The 16,564-nt window shown below is 37.8% G+C and overlaps 1 protein-coding gene across 1 annotated transcript; it reads right to left on the bottom strand.

Moving 5' to 3' along the window:
- Window positions 1–1,481: 1,481 nt before the first annotated feature.
- Window positions 1,482–16,013, bottom strand: LOC587532 (beta-galactosidase). Its single transcript, XM_787256.5, has 14 exons — window positions 15,866–16,013; window positions 14,376–14,545; window positions 13,720–13,870; window positions 12,790–12,850; window positions 12,100–12,194; window positions 10,880–11,060; window positions 9,985–10,043; window positions 8,668–8,789; window positions 7,730–7,886; window positions 6,913–7,077; window positions 5,442–5,549; window positions 4,551–4,682; window positions 3,498–3,758; window positions 1,482–3,003 (listed from the first exon to the last, which is right to left on the bottom strand). Exons 1-14 carry the CDS (start codon window positions 15,929–15,931, stop codon window positions 2,716–2,718), a joined length of 2,016 nt encoding a protein of 671 aa, XP_792349.3. The 5' UTR covers window positions 15,932–16,013; the 3' UTR covers window positions 1,482–2,715.
- Between the last annotated feature and the right edge of the window lie 551 nt (window positions 16,014–16,564).

The following is a 16,564-nucleotide window of genomic DNA, read 5'->3' as shown; positions in this document are numbered from 1 at the left end:
TCTAACTTTAACCTCAGACTAGACAAACACCACACAAAATCCTAAATCTACCGTAATTTTTAAATCTTTGCTAAATCTGAACATACATTTAAACCTAAACTTAAGCCTAATTTGCAACCCTTAATCTTTGAGGAAAGAATTGCTAAGGAAAAAGGTATCACTGCAGCAGATGTAGTTGATCACCAACACAGGCATTTCACCTTCACCGATACCTACACTGTACAAAGCAGTTGTAATTTTGGTACAATTTTCTGCTTAGAGGCTAGGATGTAATATCATAAACCATTTTTAGGCTGTGTTTGGTTTGCTAAACAACAAAAAATCCCAGCCATGTAATTGGACATAATACAGTAAGATAAAAAATAAGAAGGGATGTGTATATGGGAGATGTTGACAAGGTATATAGGTTTTGTTGTCTTGGGGATACCGCCAACGGTGGTGGTGGATGTGAGATTGCAGTGGTGAGAAGTTGGGGTGGATGAAGTTTAATGAGCTGGTCTCCATCCTAGCTGGAAGGTTTATGATGAGAATAAAAGGTGAGCTCTATTTAATAGGCATGTGTTACAACAGCGATGGTATATGGTTCAGAAACCTTGAATGTGAAGACTGTAGAAAAAAGTATCTTAATAACAGAAAGAGCCATAATATTGAAGATAATTGGTGTGAGACTGTCCGATAGAAAGAACACAAGTGAGCTCATGAAAGATTGGTTGTGAAGAAACTCTGGTGAAGTGGTACAGATCAATATGCCGAGACCTTAAAAACATTGAAGCTACTTTTAGAAATGGTTCCCCCCCCCCCCCCCCCCCCTCCTCGATTTTTCTGATTGTTCGTGGGAACGCATATGGATGGCGCCCCGCCGCTCGCTGACTTTTTTTTCGAGTCTTTGCACGCATGTCAAGAGAAGTGTATAGAATATAGGGGGGCCCCCCGGCCGTACAAAGACCTCAAATAGCCCGGCCTTTTTAAGGTTTATGTACATGTTCATGTAGTCAAGTTACCTGTAATGGCGATTATATCTTTTCTAAAATATTTGTTTGCATGGTGGAAAATGTTGTGTGAAATTATTCTAATTTAAAATATTGGTCACTTATTATCAATCAATACGTCTAACAATCCAAATACATGTACACAGAAAAGGAGGTACAACAATCAAAGGCATAAAAAGATCAATATTTTATTCAAGATTCTGCCAAATTTCTTGGCTAACACAATGACGTAATGCGCAATTCAATTTTTGGTTACCAAGTTTAGATTTGTTAAAAAATGTATTGAGGCATTTATTTGAAATGGGATAAAAAGCACTTCTTGCATTTCAACTTTCAAACTTTCTGTTTGACTGTCAAACTCACATCAAGAATTATCATCATTATTTATGAAATGACATTTACATGTACCAGTACATTGTTCATATTTTTCTGCTTAGTAAATTGTATACCGATGGGTTACTACAAATTGAACAATTCAAACTTGAGAAGCAATTTCCAGCACTTGTATTTTTATTGCACACTGACAATCAAATACATTATCATGTTGAAACTTAAAAGGGACAATTAGATATGATTGTTTTTTTCTTCAATCAAGCGAGTACCTTTAATTTGCAACTTACTGTCTTATTTCAGATGACTTTCAGTTTTGATAGGAAAAGAATATGTACAAAACTTGCATAAAAATGTCATCCAAAGCCCTAAAATATTGGAAAATGATAATTTGAACAGAATCACTATATTAGTATACCCAATAGGAATACAAAGCGTACATACTGTCAATGTACATGAACATCAGAGTAGCGTTCCTACAATGCATGTGAAAAATACACATGAATACACATGCATACATGTAAAATATGTATGTACTTACGCAATGGTCACTAACTCACTATGAATGGACCATGAATGGACCAGGGACAAAATATTTACAAAACATAAGATCAAGTTCTATGCACCATAAAACAAAAGATTAGTTAGATTCAAGGTGGGAAAGTCGACTACAAAATGCATGAGAATCATCAGAATAATGCATTTTTATTAAAAAATCTATTTGAGAGATACACTTGTAGATTTAGTGATATATACTGTATGCACTAACCACTGCATGGTGTTACGCAAAGCAGTCAAATTTCATTACATCTTCATGTACATGTACTTGCTTTGTCTAAAAATACTACTTGAATGCATACCGGTATACATGTATTTTTTGCTACATCTCTGAGTCATATCTATCAAATTGTGCCTTAAAGCCTGTTGGGAGGGATTAGACCACCCAGGGTGGTCACTGACAGGTGGCTATCTCATCAACTCAGCTCTCAATTAACATAAGAAAAAGAGGATCATGGGGGACCAATAGTCACTGATTAGGCATTTTTTTCTATATAGAGGGAGCAAGTAGCTACAAGTAGTACATGGGAGTTTTTAAATGTTTGGTTTATGAAAAATGATGCATTTGGACAGATATACATGTATATTAAACGATGCTTTTCTACAATATTTTTGAATTGTTCTTTACTGTGGATGCTAATATATACTAAGGCATTAACTCAAACATTTCACATATAGTTAACTTCCTTGTGGCTCCAGACAGATGATACATACTGACAGAGTAATATCGACTCAATGGTTTGCACACAAACAGATTTTACAATTATCATTTCAATTTTTCACTGATAGCCTCATTCTATAAAAACAAATTTTACATAAAATATCATAATAAAACCATTCAATGCCTGAGATCAGTAAAATCATGCCCTTCAGGAATATACTTCCTGTCTCTGAATGTCTCATCAGGTCTAGCAGCGACAGTGGAATTGATTATTGGTCGATCTATAAACTCTACAGTACATGTTTCAGTCTGATTAAAGCAAGGTGGTCTCTCTAGTTCTAAGAATAGGACCGTGTTCTGGACTGGACTTGGTCTAAGTAGGTTGGCTGGAACAAAGAGTGTGACTTGGGGTCCAGCCCGAGGCCAGTACCTGCCCAGGTTGAAGTCGTTAATGAAGGCTTGGCCCTTTGATAGATGGAAAGAAGAGAGAATGAGAGGATAATTAAAGACATGTAAATGGTAAGATTGAAGCTAGCGTTTGGCATTTATAATGAAATGAACCATGTTGGTCTAAAGATCTAGTTTTGTTAAACAGATTTTTTTTTTTAAACACATGCTCTCAGGTCATTTTTTCTTTGGTCACAGTGATATAAATGTATTGCAAAAGTGTGATTGGTTTTTTTTTTTTCAATTTTGAAACTGTTTTTATGCATGCAAATATTTGCAAATTGGACTACTACAATAATGATGGTAATACTGGAAGTTATATAGCGCCAAATCCACTCTGTGGAGTGCTTAAGGTACATGTAGACAAAATAGTTTCCTGATTAACTTAGTTGCTAATTGATGCTACACCATATATGTATATTCCTAACATGTAGTTCTCTGGAAGAGAAACTGTAAATCATTATCCGATGAATTTAACAATTCAGTTCAAAAAGGGTATTCCTTTAGTTTACCTTTGTCCATCCACTAGACTTCAAGAAGGTATCCTGCGGTGGATCAATCGCTGAAAGATTTGGAAATGACCCTAGATAGAACGATGGTACGTAGCCTCCATCTCTCCAGTGTGGCGCCCTCTCTTGGATGAAGTTTCCCATCTTGCGATTCCGTTGACGATGGAGGGATTGTAGTTTTGGAAGAATGTTGTCCAGGTCTAAGGAATAGATGGACCATTTTTGAAGGATGGCACCGTCTAAGGTGACGTTACTGATGATTCCCTGCAGGGTGAAGTAAAGGACATGTATCATTCAGGAACAATAACCAAATGGTGTGTTTCATATGAGATATAATTGCAAAATGAGAAAACAGAAAAGGAAAATAGAAAAGTGGAGGAAAGGAATTGAAGAAAGAAGATGCTGATAATAGCACAATATAAGAAAGGGAAGAAGCAAATGAAAAGAAAGAAGAGGAGAAGAAGAAAAGTAATAAGCTTAGGAGTCGGGATGATCACTCCATGATCAAAATACATGTATTACACTAACCAAAGTCCTAACTTCAATCTAGGCCAAGCACTATACTGTACATGACCCTAAACCTAACCTACAACCCACTTGCAACCGTAACCCTATGGATGGCAAACGCAATAATGCACCATGTCATGTGACCTTCAACAGAAATGCCAATAAATATGTTTCAGACAAACTGAGACAGCAAGCATACCAGGAAACATCCAACTCTGGAGGTACCCTATTCGTTTATCTTGAATGGCATACCTGTAAATAATACGTAAGACATGGAAAGTATTGGTATTTTGAAATCCTGTTGAAACAAACTGACAGGTGCAATAGAAGAGAAGAAGAAAAAATGGAGCAGAGGACAAGGAACAAGGAGAAGAAGAAGAAGAGGAAAAGAAAACCATGATAACAATGAAAAGGGAAAAGAAGAAATACATGGAGGAGAGGACACGCTAAATATGAAGGAAAGAAAGAAAATTATGAAGAAGAATGAGAAAGTTTTGAAGTAGGAAAAGAAGATGACATCGGAGAGAAAGTATCTTCAATGGAACCTACCTTGGGGTCATAAAGTCCTGACCCATAGTTGATATGACCTTGGTTCTCTACAAAGATGTCAAGGGTCATTCCTTCACTTCCTGTGATGTTCATACTGGTTGCGTTTACTCTGTTCAACGTTCCAACCCAAACCTGAACAAATGCAAACATCATAAATAATAAAATGTTCTGGTAAGCCAACAAAAATGACGATGAAAGTTGTCCTATAATTCCAGGACTTTTGCATTATAGGATAATATCATCCTTATTATTATTTCTATTATGATGTTAATGTTCATATCCAGGTACATTTCATCCATGACTTCCAATAAATGAAGAGTATATTTCTAAAGGAAAAAAAAGTCAAGGCTCTACCCTGTCTACGCCTGAGCTCATTGTATGACATCACTCAAAAGTTCACCTTATTCATGCACATCGTGTGCTCGTTTTTACCCCCATGCCTTATTTAGATGGTTCATCAATAAAAATCATTAAAACTATATGCTAAAACTATGCATATAAACAAAGCTATTAATCAGAGAAAGGGGCCATACTATTTTATCATGATCTTTTCTCATCCTTTTTCACTTACATTCATTCTTACTTTCCTTTTATCTCTTGTTCTCTTTTAATACATCCTTTTCCTTTTCTTTATTTTTTATTTTTCCACTCCTTTTTTTCTTCTTCTTGCCATTCAATTGGGGGAGGGCGGGGTTACATGGTACCCCAAAGCTATGCCAGGGATCTATTACATAAAACTCTCCATTAATGGTAACTCTGCCATCAATGGTAACTTCCATGGTAACATTGATCAACAGCCAATCAAAACCAAGTATTCCATGGAAGTTACCATTGATGGCAAAATTACCATCAACGATAAGTTTATGCAACGGGACCCCGTTGTTATATTACCTGATCAATGATGACGTAGCCCCTGTCTCTGATGCCCTCTATGGTCAGGTTTGCAGGAGTAGCGTAGTTCTGCGGTAGCTTGGTACGATAGAGCATGAATCCCTGATACTGTACAGTAAACAATACAAATACAGGTGGTAACAATGTGTGCATTTATATAGTGCAGCTACTATTCAAATATACCACACAGCGCTTGGTAAAAAGTATGATATCACCCCGGCTGTAGCTGAGCCACCATGATAAGGTCCTAAAGCATTCAAATTTCAACAAAGTTAATAGAATTAAAAACAAAGAGCAGTTGGGGAGACCGAGCTTTTATAGCTGCTGCACCCCGGTTATGGAACTCCCGACCCCATTCAATCAAATTGCCAAAATCAAAATTAATGTCTGAATTCCTTTAATAGTCAAGATGTTTACAAACTGATGTAATTAACGTTTATTTTCGTTCTGTGTAACTTCTCATGTACCTTCATATGTTTAATGTATTTAACCTATTAGGCGCCTTGAGCATCCCTTGTGGTGGATATGTGCGCATTATAAATTTTGTTATTATTATTATTAATTATTTCTTCCTACCGGGTACTCATTCTAAACCTGGGTGGATAGTGGTAAATGTAGATTAATGTCTCGCCAAAGGATACTGGCGCCACGGCCGGATTCGAACTGTGAACCATGAGATCCACAGTCCAGTGTCCTATCCATTAGACCACGACACCTCCACAAACAGTACACATATATTTGCAACATGAACCCATACAGATACAGTGCCCCTTTTCAGTACAGGGTAGATATACAGAATATTGGAGGGTGTACATGAACCCATAGAGATACAGTGTCCCTTTTCAGTAACATTAATTTTGTGCATTGTAATTTGATTGAGAATGCTATGAATTACATAAAGTATGTGACGAGAAAGAGGGAGAGGGGGAGGGGGGGGGGGGGTTAACAGTTTTGAATCAAAATCTGTTGCAGCATATGATACCAGTAAGAAAGTAGGTGAAAATGAAATTATTATTAAAATGTTTGAAAGCTTTTAGTGGTTTAGTAGCTAGTTTTATGCATTTTCATACAGGAGTGTTCATATTATTATCACCCTTGTCATCAATTTCCTTGCAAGGGTGAATTTATCCTCGGGTTGTTCGGTCTAAAATCTCTTAACTAACTCGGTATGACCATCTGGTTTATTATGCAACAGTGAGAACTCTGACAGGAAAATGCCTCATGCAGCAACTCTCATAAAAAACTAAACAACCAACACCACCAGCAACCACCATAACAAAACCAAAGCCATCTATACACAGAGTTCGGCCAACTTTGTTTCACTTCAGTTGGTCATATCATGGCATTGTTTGTGTTTGCCCAATAAGGCAGTATTCGCCATAATGTGCTCAACTCAAACCGGTGCCAAACTCTCCTAATCAATGAGACTGAAAAAACTAAACTAAAGGGCTCCCTCTCTTGTCCATTCTACCTGTTGCATGGCTTCCATGGTGATGGGATAGTCCGTCAGGATTGGTCCGTAAGGGCACAGCTGATCCAAGACGTCGTAGATGGTTGCTGTGAATTCCATGTCCACCACCCCGTAGGCATACTTCTTGGTAGGAGGGGGTATGGGTCCAGCAGGTAGAGGAAGATACTGAAATATGGCACAAATGTTGTAAGGGCGTTAGTAAGAATTATATACCTCACTTTACAAATCTAGCCATCTGATTGGTCTAAATTGGAGTAGTGATTTAAGCCATGCCTGCCTACCAGTCAATAGTCTTTTGAAAAGTGCCCTCATACCTGCCTACCGGTCAATAGTCTTTAGAAAAATGCCCTCATGCTGCGATCCCCATTGGTTTATGTGTTAGAAAATGTCTTTGTGCGAGCACGGACACCATCATACAGGGCTTTTTGTCTGCGATTTCCAAGTGATTGAAACTTTCAGGCATTTTTCCAGCGAAGATTAACAGACAGTGTCTCAGATTTTCTGTGATGTTTTAACCAATCTTTACTCAATAAAAGGATAAGGTAAGAATTCTTGGTAGATTTCTGTTTTAATTCGGCATATAAAAGACATATCGACTGCTTTAAAATGACTCAGTAACATTATTGAAGGTTGATGAAAAAAAATGTGTACTTTGTGTGTGAAATGTTACTTATTAAATTCCTTCTACTGCAGTAATCACCTTTCTACTAGCAACAAACTTTGGGGTGGGGTTCTCTGCCTCTGTGACAGGGGGGGGGGGGGGGTAAAATCATTTTGGTGTTTAGATAGTAACCGAACAGCAATGGAATTCTCTCACCTTTCCGATCACATTTCTGATTGCCATGTACTTTGGGGTGGGGTCTCCTGCCTCAGTGAGTGGGGCGTCATAGTCATAGCTGGTAGGCTGGGGATTAAAGGTCGGGTAGTTCGCTCCATTCCAGAACCCAAAGTTGGTGCCCCCTTCAAACATGTACCTGATCAAAATATAGATTTGAACCCAGTCATTTTTTCTTGTTACACTGTATATGAATCGTTGGTACACAAATATTGCTTTCATAACATGGTACCTTCTATGATCATGATCAAGTACGACACTAAAATACAAGAGATATATATAATAGTTCAGAGATACTTTTAATAAATGAATAATAGGAAGGTAAACTACATTTACCAAAAAATATCCACCATATGGAAAAGAAAACAATTTAATCTATAAATGAATGGCAAGCGGTGGTGGGAAAATGTTACAGAATGTACCAAAGGTTCCTAAGCGTATTTAAAGTATTATGCAAAGTATTATGAATGTAAGGTACGGTCCACATAACTGTATGTCATGATATTTGAATGCTTCAGGTTTTTGGAGGCAGTTTTCCACAGCATACCTGTAATAAATGGGTACCTGGTAAGAATTTATTCCTTGAAATGCTAGAGCGCCGTATGGCAGCCGTGCTAAAGCCAGGATAATAATTGGGAGCACCAGGAGCGACATGAGCGCTATACAAGAACCCATTATTATTATTACTGGATAAAACAGCAGAGTACATATTTACAGCTTTCTGTTAATGTACATTCATTGCTTCAAAGTCTACTAAGATTATTGCCTGATATACGGTACATAGACCTGACTTGAAGAAATGAATGTTCCATCATAGGTGTGCATCACTGCCATCAACATTCCATCAAAATGTACTATCATTATGAAAAAGCACGATAATCATGATCTCATCCATATATATTACAGCCGTCTGAACTCACATGTTCACATTAGCGCCTAAAGCAAGCATCTGGTCAAGTGATGTACAGACAGCTGCTGTTTTCACGGTTTGATGTGGGTGCTCCCAGTGGTCCAACCAGCCTGTGTAGTATTCTGAATTGACCTGAGAAGAAAAATACAAACAACAAGATTGTTTAAGGTATAGACCAGTTCTGGTCATGCAATTGCATTGTGAAAGAAACGTTGTGGAATCAATCAGAAAAGGTTGATCATCAAGCAAATAAGTATTGGTGTGTACTGCAAGGTCCTGGAATCATCAAAGTGATAAGAAATTTGGCCCAGTCTTGGTAAAGTTACAAGCACTGTACACAGAAAGATGTTTATGGGACTACACGATATCTATCCAGTCCAGATAGATATAATAATTTACCACATACAGTATATCATTTAGTAGGCAGTTTCCCGGCAAAATTTGTATCATCACGTATTTAATAGTCAAAACATGTTCTTTCACATGATTGGTAATAAGAGCTTCCATTTCATTTCTTGAGAGGGGGGCGTTTCCGAAACTGGTCTATACCTTTAACACTTTGCTTGCTTTCTCCACCTCTCTGCATGGTCACTTGTTTGCAACACATGCAACTTTGCACAAAACAATAAGCATCAATTTACGGAAGGATTGCTTTGTGCAGCACAATGGCTTTGCAAAAGTACCAATTTCCAGCCTTGACTAGCTTGATGAAATACTTTTTGATAACAATAATAATAATAATTGGATTCAGTGCTTGCCCGCACACAACGTGTGCACAATCTCCACTCCCTGGGGAGCATTCCAGCCAGGCATTACATGACATACATAACATCTTGCACTGGAAATAGTTCAATAAACTTGATGCCCTTGGTATCCCATCTATCCCATGATAAATACAATGTGGCTCAGGGAGATTACTTGTGTGGCATGTAAAGAGTTTAAAAGAGTTAGCATTAAATTGTCCACTTTCATAACAATAAAAAAAAAATTGTATAGGATAAACACTTTGAACAATGCAACCGTATAATCAACATCAAAACACAAGAAAATTTTGATCAAAATTTACATCTTCCAATTTTTTGTATAGTATTATAACAATTGTAATCTTTTGAATCTTTAGAATCATTTGAATACTAGTTACCACAGTCATGCAGAATATTCAAAACAACTATGAAGGAATTACAACCAATTTTTCACAGGCAAAATACCCTGGAATAATAAAGACACTTTCTAAAAACCTCAACAAGGCAGGGAGTTCTTACACCCTTATACCAAAAAACTCACAAATTTGTAAGTGAAAAAGAAGAAGGAAGAAAATTCAACTCACCAAAGGCCCCTTTGGCTCAAATTTCCTCATTTCTTGAAACATTCCTGTGGAATTGGATCCTACATGAAAAAAAGAATGATGATATCTTGTTTAAAAAAACTAGGTAGACAAGAGGAAAATAGTTAACCCTTAGTTAACTCCTCGACATTTTCGAAGATTGCGCCACAACCACTTGGAATTTTGAATTGTCGTTTCATGACTTTTTTCCCTCAAGTCTTACGCACATTTTGATACCATTTTCGTAAAAATCGGATATACCTGTAAGCCATTACATAACAATGCGCATAGTATGCGCATGTCATAAAAAAAAAATTAAAAACCATCAAAATTTGCATAAATTATCATTATTAATTACATTAAAATAACTTTTTTGTGTTAGAAAAGAAGTTTCATATAAATAATGAGTTTCAACATTCAAAAAGTGGAGTTTGACACGTTTTCTGTAAAATGCATAAAATTAGCGCATTTTGCATAATTAATTAGACTAACAAAAATTTGCATATTCGGAAAAAACTAATTATACTATCTTGTTCCTTACGTAAATATCTACAAACATGCAAATTTTCGTGTTCATCGGACAATCGTCGGCCGAGATCATGGGGGGGGGGGCCTCCCAGGGCCCCCCCCCCCCCAGTCAGTGGGTGCTCAAATAGCCCAGTACAGTAAGGGTTAAAGACACAGGGGTCAGGGGACAGAAACATACCTTTTGTGGTTTTCATAGATGGAGGTTAAAATTGTATTTCTATTTTGTGTTTCATTCACTCAATTCTATATATATAGATGTACACATAAATAAATATATACATTTGTTTATTGTAACTATTGTTTTTGTATTTTGTCTTCTTTGTGTTTTTTTTAATATGTAAAACAGTCACAATTCAGCCATCCAACTGACCTGCACCAAAGTCTATCGTTGCGTACATATCCTGCAGCGTGCCACACTGCAGAAGGTGATCCCCTGGTCCGTCCGTGGTGAAGAGGACCACATCTGGACCCAGGTTGGCACGGAACAGGTGATAGAGCTGTCTCTGGTATTGGTGGTCGCATGTCTGGTAGCTCCCGTACTCATTCTCGACCTGGTAACAAGAGGAATTGGTGTACAATAACAACATTTCAAACTGCTACTTTTACACGTATACCGGACAAGTTCATTACATGTCAATTCATATAGCACAGTTACTTTACAAATATACTATAGTGTGCCTCATAAAAAGTATATCATTACCCTGGCCCTAGCCGAGCTTCTTACTGGGTAACCGTTTACATCAGCTGGGTGTAGAGAGGCAAATGGATATTAATGTCTTTACACTGACTTATAGGTTGCCATTAGGGAATGCATCTGCATGTACAGTGTTCAACTATCCACAACAAACAGACAGAATATGCGCAATCCTTAAAATCTCCATTTTGGGGCTAGCAGTAGGTCACAAGTGGTCACATGACTTCAAAGCGGCACCCCCTTTTTCCAAACTAAGTGAAAACACATGTGTAAGACTTGGAAGAAAAAAAAAGTTACAAATGCCTGCTAACAAATCTTTATAATTATATTGGATGATGCCCCAGCAGCCCTACCTATTTCCTTTTCCTTTTAGGGTTGAACTAAGACTTTGAAAATTGGACTCGAGAGATCCCCTTGGAATAAGTTTCTTGCAAGAATGTAAGTTCACCTTTAAAATGGCCCCTATAGAGAACGGAAGCTGTGACATCATAAAAATCTATTTTTGAGAATTTCTCAATTTTTTCTTCATTTTCCAAAAATAATGTCTGAATGTCGAAAACCAATTGAATATGTTAAGTATTGGCTGAGATATGACCATCTGAATAAATATATGTCCTATAACTCAGTGTTGTAGTGCTCTGGTTCCTAATGTTATGAACCACAGCACTACAACACTGAGTTCCCATAGGACATATATTTATTCAGATGGTCATATCTCAGCCAATACTATTCCATTAGTTTTCGACATTAGGACATTATTTTTGATGCTCTTTCGGAAAATGAAGAAAAAATTGAGAAATTCTAAAAATAGATTTTTGATGACATCACACTTCACCACTCTATAGAACCCAATGACCTCAAATGACCCCTGATTAAGGTGTTAAAGAAGGACCTACCTGGACCATGATGATAGGCCCTCCATTGACGTAAAGGTACGGCCGGAGCTTTGGCAGAAAGAAATTCATCCATTCTGTGACATGAGCCATGTATACTACAAAAAAGATACATACAAACATGTGCATGGTTACAGATCAAGTAACATTTGGCAGGGGAGTCAGCTGGGGGGGGGGGAGTGGGAGAACCTAATTAAGAAATAAATTGATATCCATCATATTTCTATACGTTTTGGGGGTGACATTGAATAAACAAACAGAAAATCTCCATGATGATGTTGTTAGTGTTGTTTGATGAAAAGAGTTGACCTACTCAATTGATAGTTTCAATATGACATTTTTTTTTGCTGACCACAATATTTTTCAGCCGTTTGAAATCGTTATCAGTTTTGGACAGCGTAACAGAAGCCTGTCAAAACTCAGCTGAATCAGTACATTTTTAATCAGTTTGTAAATAAGGTAATTTTCCATTTATTTTGTTTACATACAATTTTTGTTTTACTTAGCCCCTCAGGTAGATAGTCAAGTCAAAGGCATTCTTTCAGAAGTTACCCCACATTTTCCTGACATCGGACTTGGTGGAATGGCCAAATCCCAATGCAGCAAAATAAATAGAGGATCATCATCTCATCTCCACAGAGCAGCTTGATGACTGCCTTTTAAAGATATAGAAAAGGGCTGGATTCTACTCACAATCATTTGATGATCTAAGGACAATGCCAGGAATGTTGAGAAGCCATGCAGGAAGTCCTCCCTGTAAACAAGAAAATAAACATCAAAACATTAAACCAGGGTTTGTACACCTTGTTCCCAAATGGAAAAAAATAAGTAGAAATGTTTTTTAAAAAATGCAGTTCACCATACACTATCCTCCTGACAAAATCTTTGTACAAAAGTACTGTACACCCTTTCTTCCACAAGTCTGAGTTCAGATGTATTTTTTTTAAACAGCAAATGAAATATAAAAAATTGATGTTGCCGATTTGGAGAAAAAAAGTTGATCAATTTATTTGTGAAGATTTCTCTGCCCTGGATTTGATAAAGAAAATGTATGGAACTGTTGTTATAGTTCAGAAACTAGCAGATAATATTTTAACAGCTATCTCCTTATTATTTTGTAGGCGATTTCCCCTTACCAACTGCCAGCCAAAGTTGATGATGGAGATTGTATTACCGATACGTTAATAAGGAGATTAAAATTTGGCAGATTCAGGATGAGAGTTGGTGCAATTGAATAACAATACTTTGAAACTGACAAAAAGTGCTAGGCAAGATTTGCGTTACAAAAGTACATACAGCAGCACCCATAAAAAAGAGCAACCAGCAGGGGTCGTTTCTCAAAACCGTCATAACTACAAGATCAACAACATCTCGACGCTGTCGCTTAACTCGTCCACTAAGTGTTTCACAAATCTGTCTTTGCCAAGATGAGCGACAACTTCAGCAACAATTTGTTGTCGCAACTCCAAACCTGTCATATCTTTTTAGGTACACCATCTCAAGGCAAATGAATTTTTTTTGCTTATCATCGTTTGGTGAAATAGGTCACGGACAAAGATACGACGGTCATGGAATTGGTTTCATGAAACGACCCCCAGATTTCTATTTTACTTTCTTACATACCAGGTCCCATTCTCCACAGATGTAGGGCCCAGGTCTGAGGATGACGGCTAGACCTGTATCATTGGCCTTCTTGAGAAACGAGAGGATATCATGATCACCATCAAAGTTAAACTCTCCAGGCTTGAGCTCATGGAAGTTCCAGATCACATATCTAGAGGTGAAAAGAGAGAAAAACAGAGAAAGAGAAAGAAAAAAACCCACATCAGAAACCAGAAATAGTATGCATTCACAAAATGCTCAAAGTGTTCCAATGAAAAAACAAACATTTTGCTTTGTACTACATGTAGTAGTAAGTTAGAGATTTCATACCACTTATATATATTTAAAATATGAGTTCAAATGTTACTTCCATACAGAAATATTGCAAGTTTAAATACACTTTCAATTATAAACGGGACTTGTGAGTAGATTACATGATGCATCCGTACCTCCTTGCATATTATGATGGAGCCCATTTTGGAGCCCGCATGGAGCCCGCATGGAGCCCGCATGGAACCCAAGTCGGACTTGTCTCTATCATATAATTTCTTTACCTTCCATTATACAAATGGATAAACAAACAACTAAAATGTTTAAAGAAAAGACTGGACCATCTACCAGGTGAAAACATGAATAAGTAAATAAAGATTCTTTGATTATCAAGGCTTTGTCCTTACGTCTGGACCGCATTCAATCCAGCCATCTTCATCTTGTCCAGTCTGTCCTGCCAGTAGAATGCTGGAACCCTGCTGTAGTGAAAGCTCCCAGAGACGTAGCGAAACGGCTGGCCATCCTTCAGGAAAGTGTTGCTGTCGTAGTCGATGGTGAAGGAGCGATCTGGGAGCGCCTGTGTGTAAATAATGTGACATAAGAAAGATTATGTCTAATCTTAATTTTGAGATAAAGTAAAATGTGACATTCTGTTGCTCTGTTTTTTTATCATTCTCTGAATTTTTAACCACTTTGCAGAGCAAATCAATATTATAAGTGACAGATATCAAAGAAGACACTCAAATCAGAAATGATATAAATTATTCTGACTTTTGCAACTCAAGAGGGTTTTTGGTGTCCAGAGTATGTAATGTAATCTCAGCTCAGCAGAGGATATATATTCCCAGACAAAATACATACAGTGTAGACCGACTTTTGCAGTCTATTTTAAACACAAAAAGATGAGGATATTACTGACCTGACCATCAGCTAATATGGAATTCTTTCATTTAAAAAGGAATAAGAAAAAAGGAGAGGAAAAGAAACGAGGGAAAGGAAATGAAGGGGAAAATAAAACTGTGTTTATCAGTAGGGGCACTGGTCCGAGAATGAGGATCGTCCTCATAAACGAGGATATCCTCATAAACGCGGACAAAATACGTCCTCATAAACAAGGATCTTCTGCATTTTCGCGGACGTTTTTTTTCATCGGCGCTCTGCGGGTTTCGGGTTACCGAACCGCCCGCTGGCAATGCCAAATTTGGATTCCCCAGGGGAAAATAACCCTAGTTGACCATCTACTTTTATGGGTTGTCCGTCTTCCCAAGATTTATTGCTAATTTACATGCATGTGAAGGTCTCTGTACAAAGTCAGTGTAAAATGCATCAAGAAAATCATCCCGGAATCCGTTTTTTGCATCGCCAATGTGCCGATCAAAAATATGGAACATCTGCCTTTTTGCAGACAATCCTTGTTTTAGAGGACGCATTGGTCAGCGTTTACAAAGACTATCTTAGTTTATGAAGACGATCCTTAATCTCGGACCAGCGCCCCTACTGTTTATCAAAAAGTAAAAACAATCTTGATCAGTTTATCTTCTTGTCATCACATGTTCAAATCTATTTATTTGTTTGTTATATTGTGTGAATGATGTCCCTACTTTAATTTAGCACCTCTAAGATATAGATCTACTACATTTGTAAGAGTGACAGTGACAGAACATGAAGCGATCACAATCACTCCGCCTCGGAAAGCCGGTAAGTGTACCTATCGCACACGTCACGCTGCCTTCGCCGCCGTAACGGGGGCCGGGCGGTGAGGCTTGCCGTCGACATGGACAAAGACATGGGAGAAGCGGCTTCAGTTTCTTTGGGGCATTTTGCTCGACATCGCTATCTTCTGCTTCGACACAAAATATCTTGTTCATGTATATTAAAAAATGCACAAAGAGCTTACCTGTTTCACAGCCAATACCGCCATGCAAATTAGTAACTTTGAGACATAAGAACGTAATCCTCCCATTTTGCTTTTCAGCTTTCTCAGTTTTTATTATCAAACAACGATCGAGCTGAAAGTTAATTCGCTGCTCACATGATTTGTCACGTGATAATGTATTTTGTGGGCGTGGCATACGAACTGGAACGAACAGCTGTTGATGTTTTCACGAACGATCTTTTTTAAATCTCTGATTTATAAAACAGTGCCGCGGAAAATAAGTGGCGATATAAATATATCTTTAATAAGAGAGAGAACAAAATGAAAGGTGAACTCCCATTTTTGTTCTTCTTCTTAAACTGCTCAGCTCCGAGCTAAGTCCCCGGATAAATCTGTATATTACATCTAGATCTAGACCTACTTCGATCAGAAGTTGTAACAAATTTTTCTGTTTCACGACTTCGAAATCACCGTCTGTTTGCATAGAACAAAAGACGTAATGAACTCCAATTTCGTAGATGTATTTTTTTTTCCATCTGACCCGGCCCCGCCCACTCGATATGGTCTCAATATTTATCTCGCATTTCATTCAATATAGTCATGTGACTAGTTTATGAATCCATGCAGTACGTGCCCAGTGGCGTACCTGGGGTACTCCGTCAGGGGGGGGGGGGGGGGGGGGGGGGGGGGGGGGGCAAGCGATCGAAACAAAACAATAAA

This window comes from Strongylocentrotus purpuratus, unplaced genomic scaffold, assembly GCF_000002235.5.
Source record: "Strongylocentrotus purpuratus isolate Spur 01 unplaced genomic scaffold, Spur_5.0 spur5_scaffold_19, whole genome shotgun sequence".
Lineage (NCBI taxonomy): Eukaryota > Metazoa > Echinodermata > Echinoidea > Camarodonta > Strongylocentrotidae > Strongylocentrotus > Strongylocentrotus purpuratus.
This window is presented reverse-complemented; position numbering and strand designations above follow the sequence as displayed.

Excerpts from the sequence above, each read along its gene's own strand:
- LOC587532 (XM_787256.5), bottom strand. The coding sequence starts at position 15,931 with ATGGGAGGATTACGTTCTTATGTCTCAAAGTTACTAATTTGCATGGCG. Across the intron at positions 7,887-8,667 it reads TTAGGCGCTAATGTGAACAT|GTACATGTTTGAAGGGGGCA; the intron begins GTGAGTTCAGAC and ends TATTTTGATCAG. Across the intron at positions 3,759-4,550 it reads CAGGACTTTATGACCCCAAG|GGAATCATCAGTAACGTCAC; the intron begins GTAGGTTCCATT and ends TTCACCCTGCAG.